We start from the raw sequence: 12,472 nt of genomic DNA, 5'->3' as shown, positions 1-12,472 counted from the left end.
CTCTCTAGTGTTTAGCTAATCAGATGACAGAGCGGTGTGCATACGGACACGCGAGTCAGGTCTCTTTTTCTGTCCATGTGGATGCTGGGACGGAACTCTGGTGGTCAGGCTCGGCAGAGCCCCTCACATTTTTAAATTTGTATCTGTTTAGTTATTTATTTCTGCTGCTGCCTAAGCTTCCACTCATCTTACTTGCCAATCATCTTACTTGCTGCTGCCAATCATTAACAGCTAAGTTCTGACAACTGCACGTCTGGAAAGATGGGGCAAATCCACTTTTTTTTTTTTTTTTGGTTTTTTTTTTTTTTTGGTTTTTCGAGACAGGGTTTCTCTGTGTAGCTTTGCGCCTTTCCTGGAACTCACTTGGTAGCTCAGGCTGGCCTCGAACTCACAAAGATCCGCCTTGCCTCTGCCTCCCGAGTGCTGGGATTAAAGGCGTGCGCCACCACCGCCCGGCGCAAATCCACTTTTAAAAGTTCCTTTGCTTCACATTATTTCAGACCGCCACTTGCTTTGGTTGTTCCAAATGTTAATACAGCTGTGTAGCTCTGGGCCACACACAGATGGTTAAGATATCCTCAAGACATCAGTAACTAGGGATAATATGCAGGGTGTGAGGCACGAGAGCTGTGCAGCCAGTGCTCTGAACATGATTCTCAGTGGTCATGAACCCTGGTTTTCTTGCTGAGGGTTCCAACATGGCAGCAGGCCTGGTCCCCCAACCTACTGAGGAGGATTTCGTTATAATATGGCACTGAAGTCATCTTTTCCTAACATTTGACCATAAGTATGGTTTAAAGAACGTTGAAATAGGAAACCCGGCCTCCCTGATACCTGGATTCATCTCAAACACTGGCAAACTGCATTTAGCATCAACTACTTCTTTAGCAGAGTAGAAACAATGTCGTCTTTGGGCTCATTTGAACTCAAATACTTGGCAATTGAAAGACAGGGAGACCACATGCCCTTTCACTAACTACCATGATCTGGGAGGGTGGGCTACACAGTTTATGAAGGGGCCTATGTAGTGTTATAATGAATCCTGGAGCGAGAATTATTTAAATTACATTGTTTCTGGCTACACTCCTATTTTCTAAAGCTAATAATTCTGAGGAGACAGCTCAGTCTGCGAAGTTCTTGCTCGATGATTCAGATTCCCAGCACTCATGTAAACGGCCAGGCATGGCAGTACATGCCCATATCCCCAGTGCTAAGGGATAGGGACAAGAGGAGAATCTTTAGGGCTTCCTCGCCAACTAATCCAGCCTATCAGTGACCTTCAGGTTCAGTGAGAGAATCTGTGTCAAAAAATAAGGAGGAGCATGATAAAGGAAGACAAACACACACACACATACACATGAACATGTACACACATATACCTCCCCTAATAATTTCATATTACGTGATTCTTAGTCAACTGTAAGAACAGCACACTGGAGGAGCTGGAGAGATGGGTCACTGGTTAAGAGCACTTGTTCCTGCAGAGGACCCAGGTTTGGCTTTCAGAACCCACATGGCAACTCACAACGGTCTAACTCTAGTTCCAGGGGATCTGATGCCCTTTTAGGGGCCCCTATGAGCACCAGGCATGTATGTGGTTATATATACACACAGGCACAACACTCATACAGAGAAAATTAAAATCTAAAAATTTCTAAAAAGTAGCTCATTTCTTGATCATGTCAGTTATATTCCACTTTATTACTAATATGAGAGGAAAGTCTAAAATTAAAAATATTGTCTTAGGCAAAAGGCTTTTTGCCTAGCAATTCCTCAAGTATCTATGATATGAAGTAGAATTAAAGATGGTTTGCCTCTGAATATCTTTACAAATACCAAACCAGTATTCTGATGTAGCTAGGAACTCAAAATGAAAAATTTAAATGTCAATTCTTAAAATGAAACCTACATCTATTTAATGTGTAGATTAAATTTATCCGAAGTGCCACCTTTGTTTTAACAGAAAGCATGTGACCAGGCTTTTCAAATGGTGACTCACGCTGTCGTTTATACCATTCCACACCAACAGTTACAGCATAAATCTGTGTGCTTCCAGGCTTCTACCTTGAGGGGAGGCCAGCTCTGAGCACTCAATCATGGTGAGAGGTTTCTGTTGTTAATACAAAGGCCTGACCAGAGTACTCAGAGCACCTCGCTATCCCACAGGAGGGGAGGCTCACACTGGTCCTCGCTCACGACAGTCTCCTAAGAAGTACCAAAGAACATCGCTTTTTTGAGATTTTCCCAACTACTGAGGACTATCACCTCCGTCATCCCATTGCCAAGAGGCATAAGACAAAGGAAGAGACCGCCATTTAAGATGACGCCCTACTCTCAGTCATGAAAGAATTCTCTTTCTATGTGGGACCAAATGCCGGGAGATTAAATACTGGACAGCTGGAAGAACTTCAGTACAAACTGGACTCACTCAAGAAGAGAAAAGCATGTGCTGCTTTCATATTCACGTGGAACAGGTCCAGAATCCTCACCCTGTTCCCTGGTTTGTAACTTCATTTTGGCTGGAAGGACTGACAGGAGACAGGTGAGCTCTGCTGGGCAAGGAAGCAGACCTAGAAGGCACATGCAGCCAGGCCACCTCTTTATACACATTCACAACAGGAAAAGACAGAAAAGTGATTCCCCTGTGACACAGGTAAAAACTCCCAATTCTTAATAATTGTTTTCTCTGTGTTTCCCTAAAACAGACAACCTCAGGGAGGCAGATGAACAAGAGCGAACATGTAAGGCTAGAGACAAGAACACTTCAAAATTTAAGCTCATCTCTCCCCTCTATCCCTCTCCAAATTTATTCCCTCTGCCTCCAAAAATCAGAACTAAAAGATCCAAAGCCTGCGAGACAGGAAATGAGTAAGGCAGGAAAGAGGATGTGGTCTGAAAAAGAGTGGATTCTGGGGCCGAGCCAGAGCAAACAGGCAGCACAGGTCAGAGCTGGGGGAAGGGGTCTCCTGGCAGAAAAGGCCATCTCAGCTTAGATTCAGTCAATGGCACACTTAGAAGAAAACACCTTCCCAAGAGGTTGTCTCCTCCCCAGGGGGGTGCAGAGCACCCAGAGAACTGTCTGGAGACCTGCAGCCAGAAAACTGTTTCTGCCACAGAAGAAGAGGCTGGCATTTTCCTCTTCACTGCTAGGGAAGGAAACAGCATGTACAAAGCCCACTTGGCAGAGGTAAATTAAAAACTAAATCAGGGCATAGGGAAAAGTGGAAAGGGCCTACGGCCATGGGTTCCTGTACCAATGCCATAAACAAATGCCCAGGAAAGCGCCAAGGGCTAGAACCAGCTACAGGATAAAATACCAACATTAAATGCCCACGGCCACTTGAGGGGAGGAGGGGGGCAAACGAGGGGTGCTCCTAAGCCCCTCAAGAACCACAGCACAGTGGACTGAGAAACTACCCACTTTGTCAAGCTTAAGGCTTCAGGGGAAAAAAGACATCTGTTCTCTGTGGTATATAAAGGCAAGCCTGGAAACGTCTTGGGTGAGCAGGGAAGCAGAATTCACACTACGGAGCCAGGAAAGAGCAGGTGCCAAAGGAGCACCACTCCCCATCTGCTGGACCCTGGGTGAAACAAGCCTCCCTGGGACGACGCCAAGCCATCCCTCCTCACCGAGGCTGGCACTTAGGAGCAGAAATGAACAGGGGATAAAAGTGTGAAGATTCCAAAACAACCTGGATGCCGGGGGCTATCTGGATGTGGGGCCCAACACAGTCTTTCACATAAAGCAGGGGCCTGGTAAATGTACTAAAGTGAACTGAACAAGACCAGAGCTGCTCAGCTGTGGGGCTGTCAGAAGATTTAAGACAAAATCTCTTGCCCTGATGACTAGGATGCTAATAAATACTTTCTATTTTCCAGGCAAAATGGTGGGACGCCCTACACTCCTGGTGACCCAAATCGAAACACTAGCCAACAGGTAGTGCCACAGGTCTGCAGCTCTCTATGGGAATAAAAGCTGGGGAAAATGGGAGCGTGTGTGTGTGTGTGTGTGTGTGTGTGTGTGTGTGTGTGTGTGTAGAAATACAAGAACAAGGAACAATTCCCTTGCTTCATTAGCTCGTAATGTTCACACTGACCTAGAAATCTTAGCAGTTCTAACATTTGGGTTGACTCAGGAGGGGTTAGAAAAATCCCAGGTGAATGATAATTGGATTATCCAGTAATGCCCCAGGGCCAAATGGCTGGAAAAGGCCAGGACAGTGGGGTCTGGTACAGTGAAAGTGACATTACTTTCCAAATTTCCGAAACTGAGAGCTCAGGCTGGCAATGAGATGGAATAGTTTAAATTGGGGCCATCCCAGGAAAACTGCGGACACAGGGAAGATTTGGGTCGGTACTTCACAAGAGATCCTCAGGGTCGACTATGCTAATGGAGGGATTAAGGATCAAGGATGGGAAAAGTCGGAGGGGGAAAGCTGTCATTGATTTGTAAAGCAGGACTAAGAAGAGCTCAGCAGACGGCGCCGAAGGTAGGCTGACTAGGTCTGGCGTGGGAAGGAAAGTTGATGGGAACTGTTAGTATTAAGCTAGAAACCTTCGGCTGCTAAGGGGCGGGAGGGTCTCACTGGCACAAACTGGCACCTGACAAGGAGTCGGGGCTTAGGCGTTCTGGCGGCAACTTCACCGGTTCGCATCCTGGCCGTGCACATTACCTCCCTCTCTCTGGACGTCAATTTAAACAGACGCTCACAGATTCCGGATTTAACGTAAGGAGCGCGCAGATGCAGCATACCTTCGTTTGGCATGGGAAGGCGAGAAAACGCTCTTCTAAAAATGGAAGAGGACAGCTACAAAACAACTTGTCCTTTCCCATCAATACAAGTCCCCGCGGAACCCGGGGAACGGGAGGCCCAGAGCGGGAGCAGAGGCCGGCGGGACCGGGCGCGGAGGCGGCTCGGGCCCTCCCCGGAGGCCGAGCGAGGCGGCGCGGCCCAGAGGCCTCCGCGAGGCCCAGGGCGGCGCCCGTTCCTGGCACGGCACGATCCCTCCCCGCGGCAGCACTGACCTGTCCGGGGCCCGGCCGGGCCTGACCGGGCGGGGCCTACGCAGCCCCTCGGCCCGGCGCCGCCTGGAGCGGGGGCCCGGGCGGGCCGCGTCCTCTGCGCCGGGAGCCTCCGAGCCGGGGCCCGGGGCTGCCGCGGCGCATCCGACCGCAGGGCCCGGCGGCCTGGACAAAGGGCGCGGGGCGCGGGGCCGGGCGGGCGGGCGAGCGGCGACCGGGTTGCGGCGAGCGCTCGAGGGCTGCGACGCCGCGGAGACAATGCGGCGCGTCCGGGCCGGCTCCCGGGCCGCCTCCGCCGGGGCGGGGCGGGGGCGGGGCGAGGCGGCGCGGGGCGGGGCGGCGGCCGACGCGGCCCGCGCGCTTCCTTTGTGCGCCCGAGCCCCGCCCCGCGTCCTCCGGAAGGCTCGGAGGCGTCGGGCGCGGGGCCCCTGGGGACCAGTGGCCTGTGACCCCCGCCCCGGTGGCTCACTGTGGGGTCTCGGAGGCGAGTCTTAATGATTGAGGGTTAGTGCGTGTCAGGGCGAAGTGCACGCACCCTCTCCCTTATTGTCCACAATAACCCTCCAAGTGGTCATTATCCTCCCCACTGGGAGCGAGGATCAGAGGTGAAGTAATGACCAAAGGGACCCAGTCCTACCTCCATAAAAGGCGTAATCCCTACCGCCAGGTTTAATGTGAGGGTTAACTGATTTACAAATTGCCTGCAGTGCCTGGTGCACAGTGGGAGCCCAATAAATGTTAGTTTTCTTTCCCAAACACATTGTTTTCACTTGAACTGTCCTGCCGGGGCACCTTCATGCAGCACGCAGGCTCGGAGCGCCGGCGGTACACGGACACGAGAGTGGCACCATCCCGTAGAGTAACTGCTGGATGGACGCAATGACTCCCACTCCTGACTTCTCTCTAGTCTCAGTATCTCCAGCCATTGCTTTTCTTCATTCACACCTCCCCCACCACACCGTCCTACCTCCTCCACCACACCATCCCACCTCCTCCACCACACCGTCTTTTCCCCTACTCCAGCTTCACTTCGTCCATGTTTTCTCTCCTGCATGCCTCTCCCTTTCTTGCTCCCCATTCCTCCTCTTTCTCCTTTACTTTCCAAACTTTCAAACCTTGCCGTAGAATTCACAATTCCCCCTCTCCCTCACACATTTGGATTTTAAAAGGAAGATGACAAGGGACTGAACACTCAATTTCTGTCCGGCACTTGGCCACGCTTCTGTCCTCCGCCTTAACTTCCACTGTCCTGCCAGAAAGGCCCTGTCCTTGACATTACAAGCCAAGTCCTACCCATCCTTCAAGGTCGAAAGACCAGCAGTTGGCCAACTTCTGAAAGGGGCCACAGAGGAAATACCTCAGCCCGTGTGGACCATATGGTCTGTGCCCCAGCTGTTCCAACCTACTGTTGCTGAATCTGAGAGCTGCTGAAGTGAATATGTGAGTGTGGTGGCTGTGTGTTCCCACAGAGCTGCACTGAGAACACTGACATCGGAATCTCATGTATTTTCTCACATCGTGAAATAGTATTATTTTGTTAATTAACTTGCAGGGTTGTACAACACTGGCAATGTAATAGATGTAGCCCGAGGGCTATAGTTTGCCAACCCCTGCTTTATACCAATGCCACTTCCGCTCTGAAATCTAGCCTGATAATCTCCACTTGGCAGTACCATTTCCCTCTGTAACTTGGAAAGCATTTACCTAAGAGCCTTTTGTGGCACTTATCAAATTGTGGCTTTCATTGTGATTTCCTGTGTGCTCATCTTTCCCAGCAGACACTAGGCTCCTTGATGGTAGGGAGCAGTCCTTATTCCTCTGGGCCTTACCATACAACCTATAGGGCTTTGTCCCCGAGTAGACATTCAGACATTCGCAGTACATACAGCTGTCTAAGGCAAGTGGCCGGCAATTGCCTCCATTACACAAAGATGATTTCTCTTGGAAGATGGGAACCTCAAGAACAGGACGCTTGTGTTATGATTATGCTCTTGCTTGGATTTCATGCATTTGGTCCATGGCCTTATGGACCAAATAGGAAAAGGAAGGCAAATGCTGGCTGATTTAGGGGTTGCTGGATAACTGTACTTGGACAAAGAGTGTTGGTTACCAGCATTCTGGAAACACTGCATGGCTCCTCAGAGAGGTCCTATGAGACACTTCCATCAGCAAGTTGGTAAAAGAACACATATTCTGGAAAGACCTAGGCTGCTTCTTCCCGAGTTTTCTCGACTCTTCTAGAATAGAGAGCAGGGCAGTGCTTATTCCTGGAACTCACCTGGAGCCAAGCTGTGCAGTGAAGGTAGCATAATGAATAACAGAATTCAGACGCAAGAGATCCCTGCTCTGCACTTTAGTTTCCTATCTTTAAAACGAGGATGGTGAAGTTCCGACCCCCAAGGGCAATTATCAGGATTCAGGGAGGAAAGCTATGTAAAGGTCGACAGAGAAAGTTCAAGGATAGCTTTATGAACGATTTGTTGTTCTCTGGCACTATGGGCTAAATTCACACAAGATCATCGAATAGACGTAAGTCATTGTACTTTGGTTCAAAATAGAAAGAGTACAAACTGGAGACCAAGGAGACCTATTAAGACAGCAACTCCCGTCAAAGAAACCTCAAAAGCAAAAGCAAAACAACCCAGCTTCCGCTGTTCCCCATCTGATGGAGGGATGAAGATGTGGCCTCCTGTGGATGGCCTGACAAAGGTGAGGAGGGAGCTGCTGTGCCCTTGGGCTAGAGCCAGGGTGCTGCCCTCTCGCCGCCGCCCTGCAGCCTGGAGCTGCTCCTTCTTGGTTTGGTCCCCACTTCTAGAATGAAGAGGATGATGATGCTTATCTCTCAGGGTACCATGAGTGAGTAAAGGACTCGTGTGTGTGTGTGTGTGTGTGTGTGTGTGTGTGTGTGTGTGTGTGTGTTTTGATTTTTTTTGAGACAGGGTTTCTTTGTGTAACAGCCCTGGCTGTCCTGGATCTCACTCTGTAGACCAGGCTGGCCTTGAACTCACAGAGACCCACCTGCCTCAGCTTCTGATTGCTGGGATTAAAGGCGTGGGCCACCACCGCCCGGCTGAGATGGTAGGTTTTGATATTTGGAATTGATGTGTTTAATTTAGGGAGTTACATTTAAGAGAATCAGTGAAATGGTAGGACATAGATAGAGAAGCATGATGGGAAATATGGGAATGGGGGTCTTGACATGTCGCACGGTGCGGGGGGGGGGGGGGGGGGGGGGGGGGGGGGGGATCAGAGAACTCTCAGGTCTTTAGGTGCCCCACCACCACCACCACCGGGTCAGGACAAGTTCCTAGAAACACTGTGAGATGGACTCTCAAATTTGTAAGACAGGATCACAACCAATGATGGTAAGTTCCAGTAGGTTCTGGCTTAATTAGAAGAGGAAGTTTCTGATAATTAGAGTGGATTCTATAAGAGAACGGGGCCATTTCCTGCTTCCCACCTCCCTTTCTTCAGGGTTGGGGATAGAACCCAGGGTCTCACACACGCCAGGCAAGTGTTCTCCCACAGAGCCACACCCTAGACCCAGGACTGCTTTTCAGGAGTCTGTCATCCTTGCCAGCCCTGCAGAAAGGGAATGGATGACTTCCTCCCGTCTTTTGGTTCTCTAGTGTCCATCACCCGCGTTCTGTGGCTTTCTTTCCCTTCACCCTACTCTCACTCCGTGTAAGACTCACTTCTCCTACCGTGCATATTTTTGTACCCCCAGACATTTCTCCTTCAAGTCTCCCCCAGTTTCCCTTGTGCTTCTGACCCCTCCTCTCGCACACTTAGCATTCCGGCTGGAGCTGCCTCCCTGGACTGTCAGCAGCCCTTGGCTCAGAACGGCTGAGATCTAGGCCAAGATCACTGTGCAGACTGGCAGAGAAGAAGGCCAGCAAATGGATCACCACAGAGGGCGGAGGTACCACTGTGGCTCTCCCACCAGGGCAGAGTGCTCCAGCAGAGTGTCCTGAAGCCTAGGTCTCAGAGAGACAGATGGAGACCCCAGAGATGAGCACAGTTCCGTCGGATGAGCTCTGCAAACTGAGCTATTCCAGGCCCACTTCCGGCTCTCCGAGGAGGCACGTCCCTTCTCTTGGAGACTCTGCAGTCCCCTGGCTGTGATTAACCTCAAGAACCCCCTCTGACACCTCTGCTGTCAGCGTGGCCCCCATATATGCGACATTCAAAACCAATGGCAAGAGCGCCGCAGGCCGACTCTTCCTCTCCTGTGACCCTCCTGCTTTTCTGTCTTCTGGGTTATGGTTCTTTGTCCCCAGCCCAGGCCCTCACTCCCGCTTCTGTTCCAGCTACCCAGCTGCTGTGCTGCTTCCTTCTGTTCCTGGTAGTTTACCTCCCCTCCTAGATGCCACGGAGAAGGAACCAGGAAGTGGCAGGGCAGGCTGACCCCCCACCCCCTTCCTCCGACACTTCATACCGTGAGCTGGGCACTGCTGGATGTTGGGAGTCTTGGGTCCAGGCAGGCCACCCGGCATGGCAGTGATGATGGCCTGCTGGTGTGGGGATGGGCCCGGCCGAGTCACAGGCACACTCTTCTCCCCTGGCACCGCTTCCTCCCAGTCACCAGAAGCACACTGCTGGGGCTGTCGGGGGCAGGACAGACATGAGTCTAAGAATCGCCTTCTGCATTCTTGGACACTACCCTGGTCCCTGTGGAGCTTGGACAACGGGCTCAAGACGTAAAGATTCAGCCACCCTAAGTCAGGGAGAGCCCTCTCTTCTTCCTGGGGATGTTCAGAGACCATCTCAACAGTCAGCCTACCCTGAAATACCCCGGAGTCAGGACCACACAGGACTGCCTGAGCTATGGTCTCCCTACTGTTCCCTGTGCCTTGATATCAGCCTACTTACCACTGGAGAAGCAGGCTGCAACTGTAAAATCACAGCGGAGGTGTGCTGGAACCTTCGCTGAGGGGCACGGGACACACCCTCAGGATGTCCATTCTGAGGCCCAGGGTCTGGTGTGGGAAGGTGGCATTGCTGACCGCCTCCGGGCTTGTGCAGATGGGCAGCAGGGCACTGCAGGGGCAGGGCAGGGGTAACGGGGCCCAGAGGCATGGCGTTGTCTTCTGGGCTGGACTGTAGGGCCAGGCTTGGGGAGATTGGGGCCAGCTGGGGTTGGGACTGGACTTGGGGTGCAGGCCGGAATGGCTGTGGCTGCTGTGACTGTGGCTGCTGCTGCTGGATCACAAACTGAGGCTGTGGGTGCTTCGATGACGACGGTGGGAGGAGCTGGTGAGGCTGCAGTTGAGCATAAGCTGCAGGGGGATAGACCAGGTTAGACAGCATGGCCAACCTCATCTACCATGTCCCTTTCACACACAAACACAGTTTCCCAGACCCAGGGGGCTCCTGTTTTCTTCCCTATTATCTTTCACACGGAGACTGGCCTGGCCAGAGCCTGGAAGCTTCTCTCTTCCTGCGTTTGATCTTCTTTTCCAGATGAGGAACCTTACTTACCTTGACAATCACTATGGTGCCTGCCTAACAGTACATGTCATAACACACCAGTTTGTTGTCCTGACCTGTTCCCATTCGCTGCCAGTTCTCTCCTTTCCATTTTAACCAGGCTGGCTCTTTGAGGTAAGCATCTGGTATGTGTTGGTGTAGGTGTGTGTTGGTGTGAGTATGTGCACACGTGGGTACATGTGCATGTGTGTATGCATGTGTGGTGAGGCAGAATTCATGCTGGGTGTCTTCCTTGATCATTCTCTACCTTGTTGTTTTTTGAGACAGGGTCTCTCATTGAAAATGGAGGTCATCAGTTTGGCTAGGCTGGTGGTCAGCGGGCTCCAGAGGGCTGCCTGTTTCCGCTCCCTCAGGGCTGGAGTTATGGATCTAAACCCCAGCACTTGCTCCCCCCTTTTTTAATGGATACTGGGAATCCAGGATCAGCTCCTCATGTTTGCACGGCACTTTACGGACTGAGCCGTCTACCCTACCCCAGGGGTCTTACTTTTTTTTTTTTTTTTTTTTTTTAGTAGCTTCTGTTGTGTTTTTAGCTTCTGCCTGTTAGATAGTAATGACCCAGGAAATCCAGTTCAGAGTGCAAATCCCCTGCCTGGCAAGCATCCCGGCCAGCTCAGAATACGAGCAGGTCAGCAGAGTCTGTCCTACTTAGATGCCACCTTCCACAGTGACTCCCACAGCTGGAGGGCTGAGTGAGTAGGTATGCCAGGCAGACATAGAGGGCCACAGCTGGACACTCACAGTCACAGTCACACAACTACACAAGGACAGACAGATTGTGGGTTCAAGCTATCATTTACAAAGAACCCTGAGACTCTGAAACCATAAGGGTTTCAAAGTGAGTTAGGGGAGGTGTGCTCTTTCTTCCATTTCGCCTCTTTACATGCAAGTTTCTAACTGTCATCACAGCCCCATATGGAATTCCAAGCAGGTTGCCAATGGGAATAAAGAAAGAACAGGAAGAATAGACACCAGGAACAGAAGCAGATGGAGCTCAGGGGCTGGACGCTGTGGCCAGAGACAGAGCAACAGGGCCGGCACAGCAGGTTCTGTGGATGACAGCGAGCAATGAACCAAGAAACTGGGAGATCAGTGTGGATTTGAGGGGGATGCACTGGATTTAAGGGGCTCGAGGGGCTGGAGGAACCTGCACAGACACTGCCAGCAGGCATTTGGGGATTATAAACTGTCCGCGACTCCAGTCTAAGCCCCGCCTCCTAATCTCTCATTGGATAGCCCAGCATTTAACAACCAAAAAAGACTGTTCATCAGGCATGAAGATAACTCTTGGTAAGAAGCCTGGACGGTGCTGAGGGGCCATCAGGCCCCAATGGCTAGAATGACCTGTGGCTAACATGCTGGCCAGAGTTACTCCAGAGGCTGCCATCTGAGGGAGGGCTGGAGAGGGGCCAGGCCCGGGGAGCTGAGGGCATGATGGATGGTGATCTGCCACCTGTTGCTGTGACACCCAAGACAAGGGCTTCTCCCTTTCAGTGCGTTTCAGTGCAGCAGAGGTCGGGTCTGGGGGATCACAGGTCTTCCAGCTCTACATCTTGGTGGAAATCATTAGGAAAATGGTTTTAAAATTCAGGACTTATTGTGGCTGGGAAGATGGCTCAATGGGGGAATTGCTTGCTGCACAATATGAGAATCAAGAGTTTGGGTCCCTTGTGCCCACATAAACGTCAGGCCTAGGGTGGGTGTGGCAGCTCACCTGTAATCCCAGCACTTGGGAGGTGGACACAAGGGATTCCAGGAGCAAGCTGGCCAGAGGGTTAGTCAAACTGGCAAACTTGGGGTTCAAATGAGAGGTCTGTCAGTACATAAGGTGAAGAGTGACTGAGAAAGACACCTGATACCAACCTCTGGCTCATGTGAGCATGCACGTGCATGCGCGCACGCGCGCGCGCGCGCACACACACACACACACACGAATATGCATATGAATAAAAAAATTCA

General features: G+C 51.4%; 1 protein-coding gene across 8 annotated transcripts in view; it reads right to left on the bottom strand.

The window, feature by feature from the left end:
- Phc2 (polyhomeotic homolog 2) overlaps positions 1-12,472 on the bottom strand; it is a 108,644-nt gene that overhangs the window by 19,896 nt on the left and 76,276 nt on the right. For 6 of the 8 annotated variants that reach the window (XM_076565108.1, XM_076565112.1, XM_076565107.1 and 3 more), the window contains exons 8-9: positions 9,896-10,302; positions 9,462-9,627 (exon numbers count right to left, since the gene is read on the bottom strand). In XM_076565108.1, coding sequence (XP_076421223.1) covers positions 9,462-9,627; positions 9,896-10,302 — 573 coding nt within the window. The other 2 variants (XM_076565114.1, XM_076565113.1) reach the window with 2 other exon arrangements.

Source organism: Peromyscus maniculatus, chromosome 2 (assembly GCF_049852395.1).
Source record: "Peromyscus maniculatus bairdii isolate BWxNUB_F1_BW_parent chromosome 2, HU_Pman_BW_mat_3.1, whole genome shotgun sequence".
NCBI classification, from domain to species: Eukaryota; Metazoa; Chordata; class Mammalia; order Rodentia; family Cricetidae; genus Peromyscus; species Peromyscus maniculatus.
This window is presented reverse-complemented; position numbering and strand designations above follow the sequence as displayed.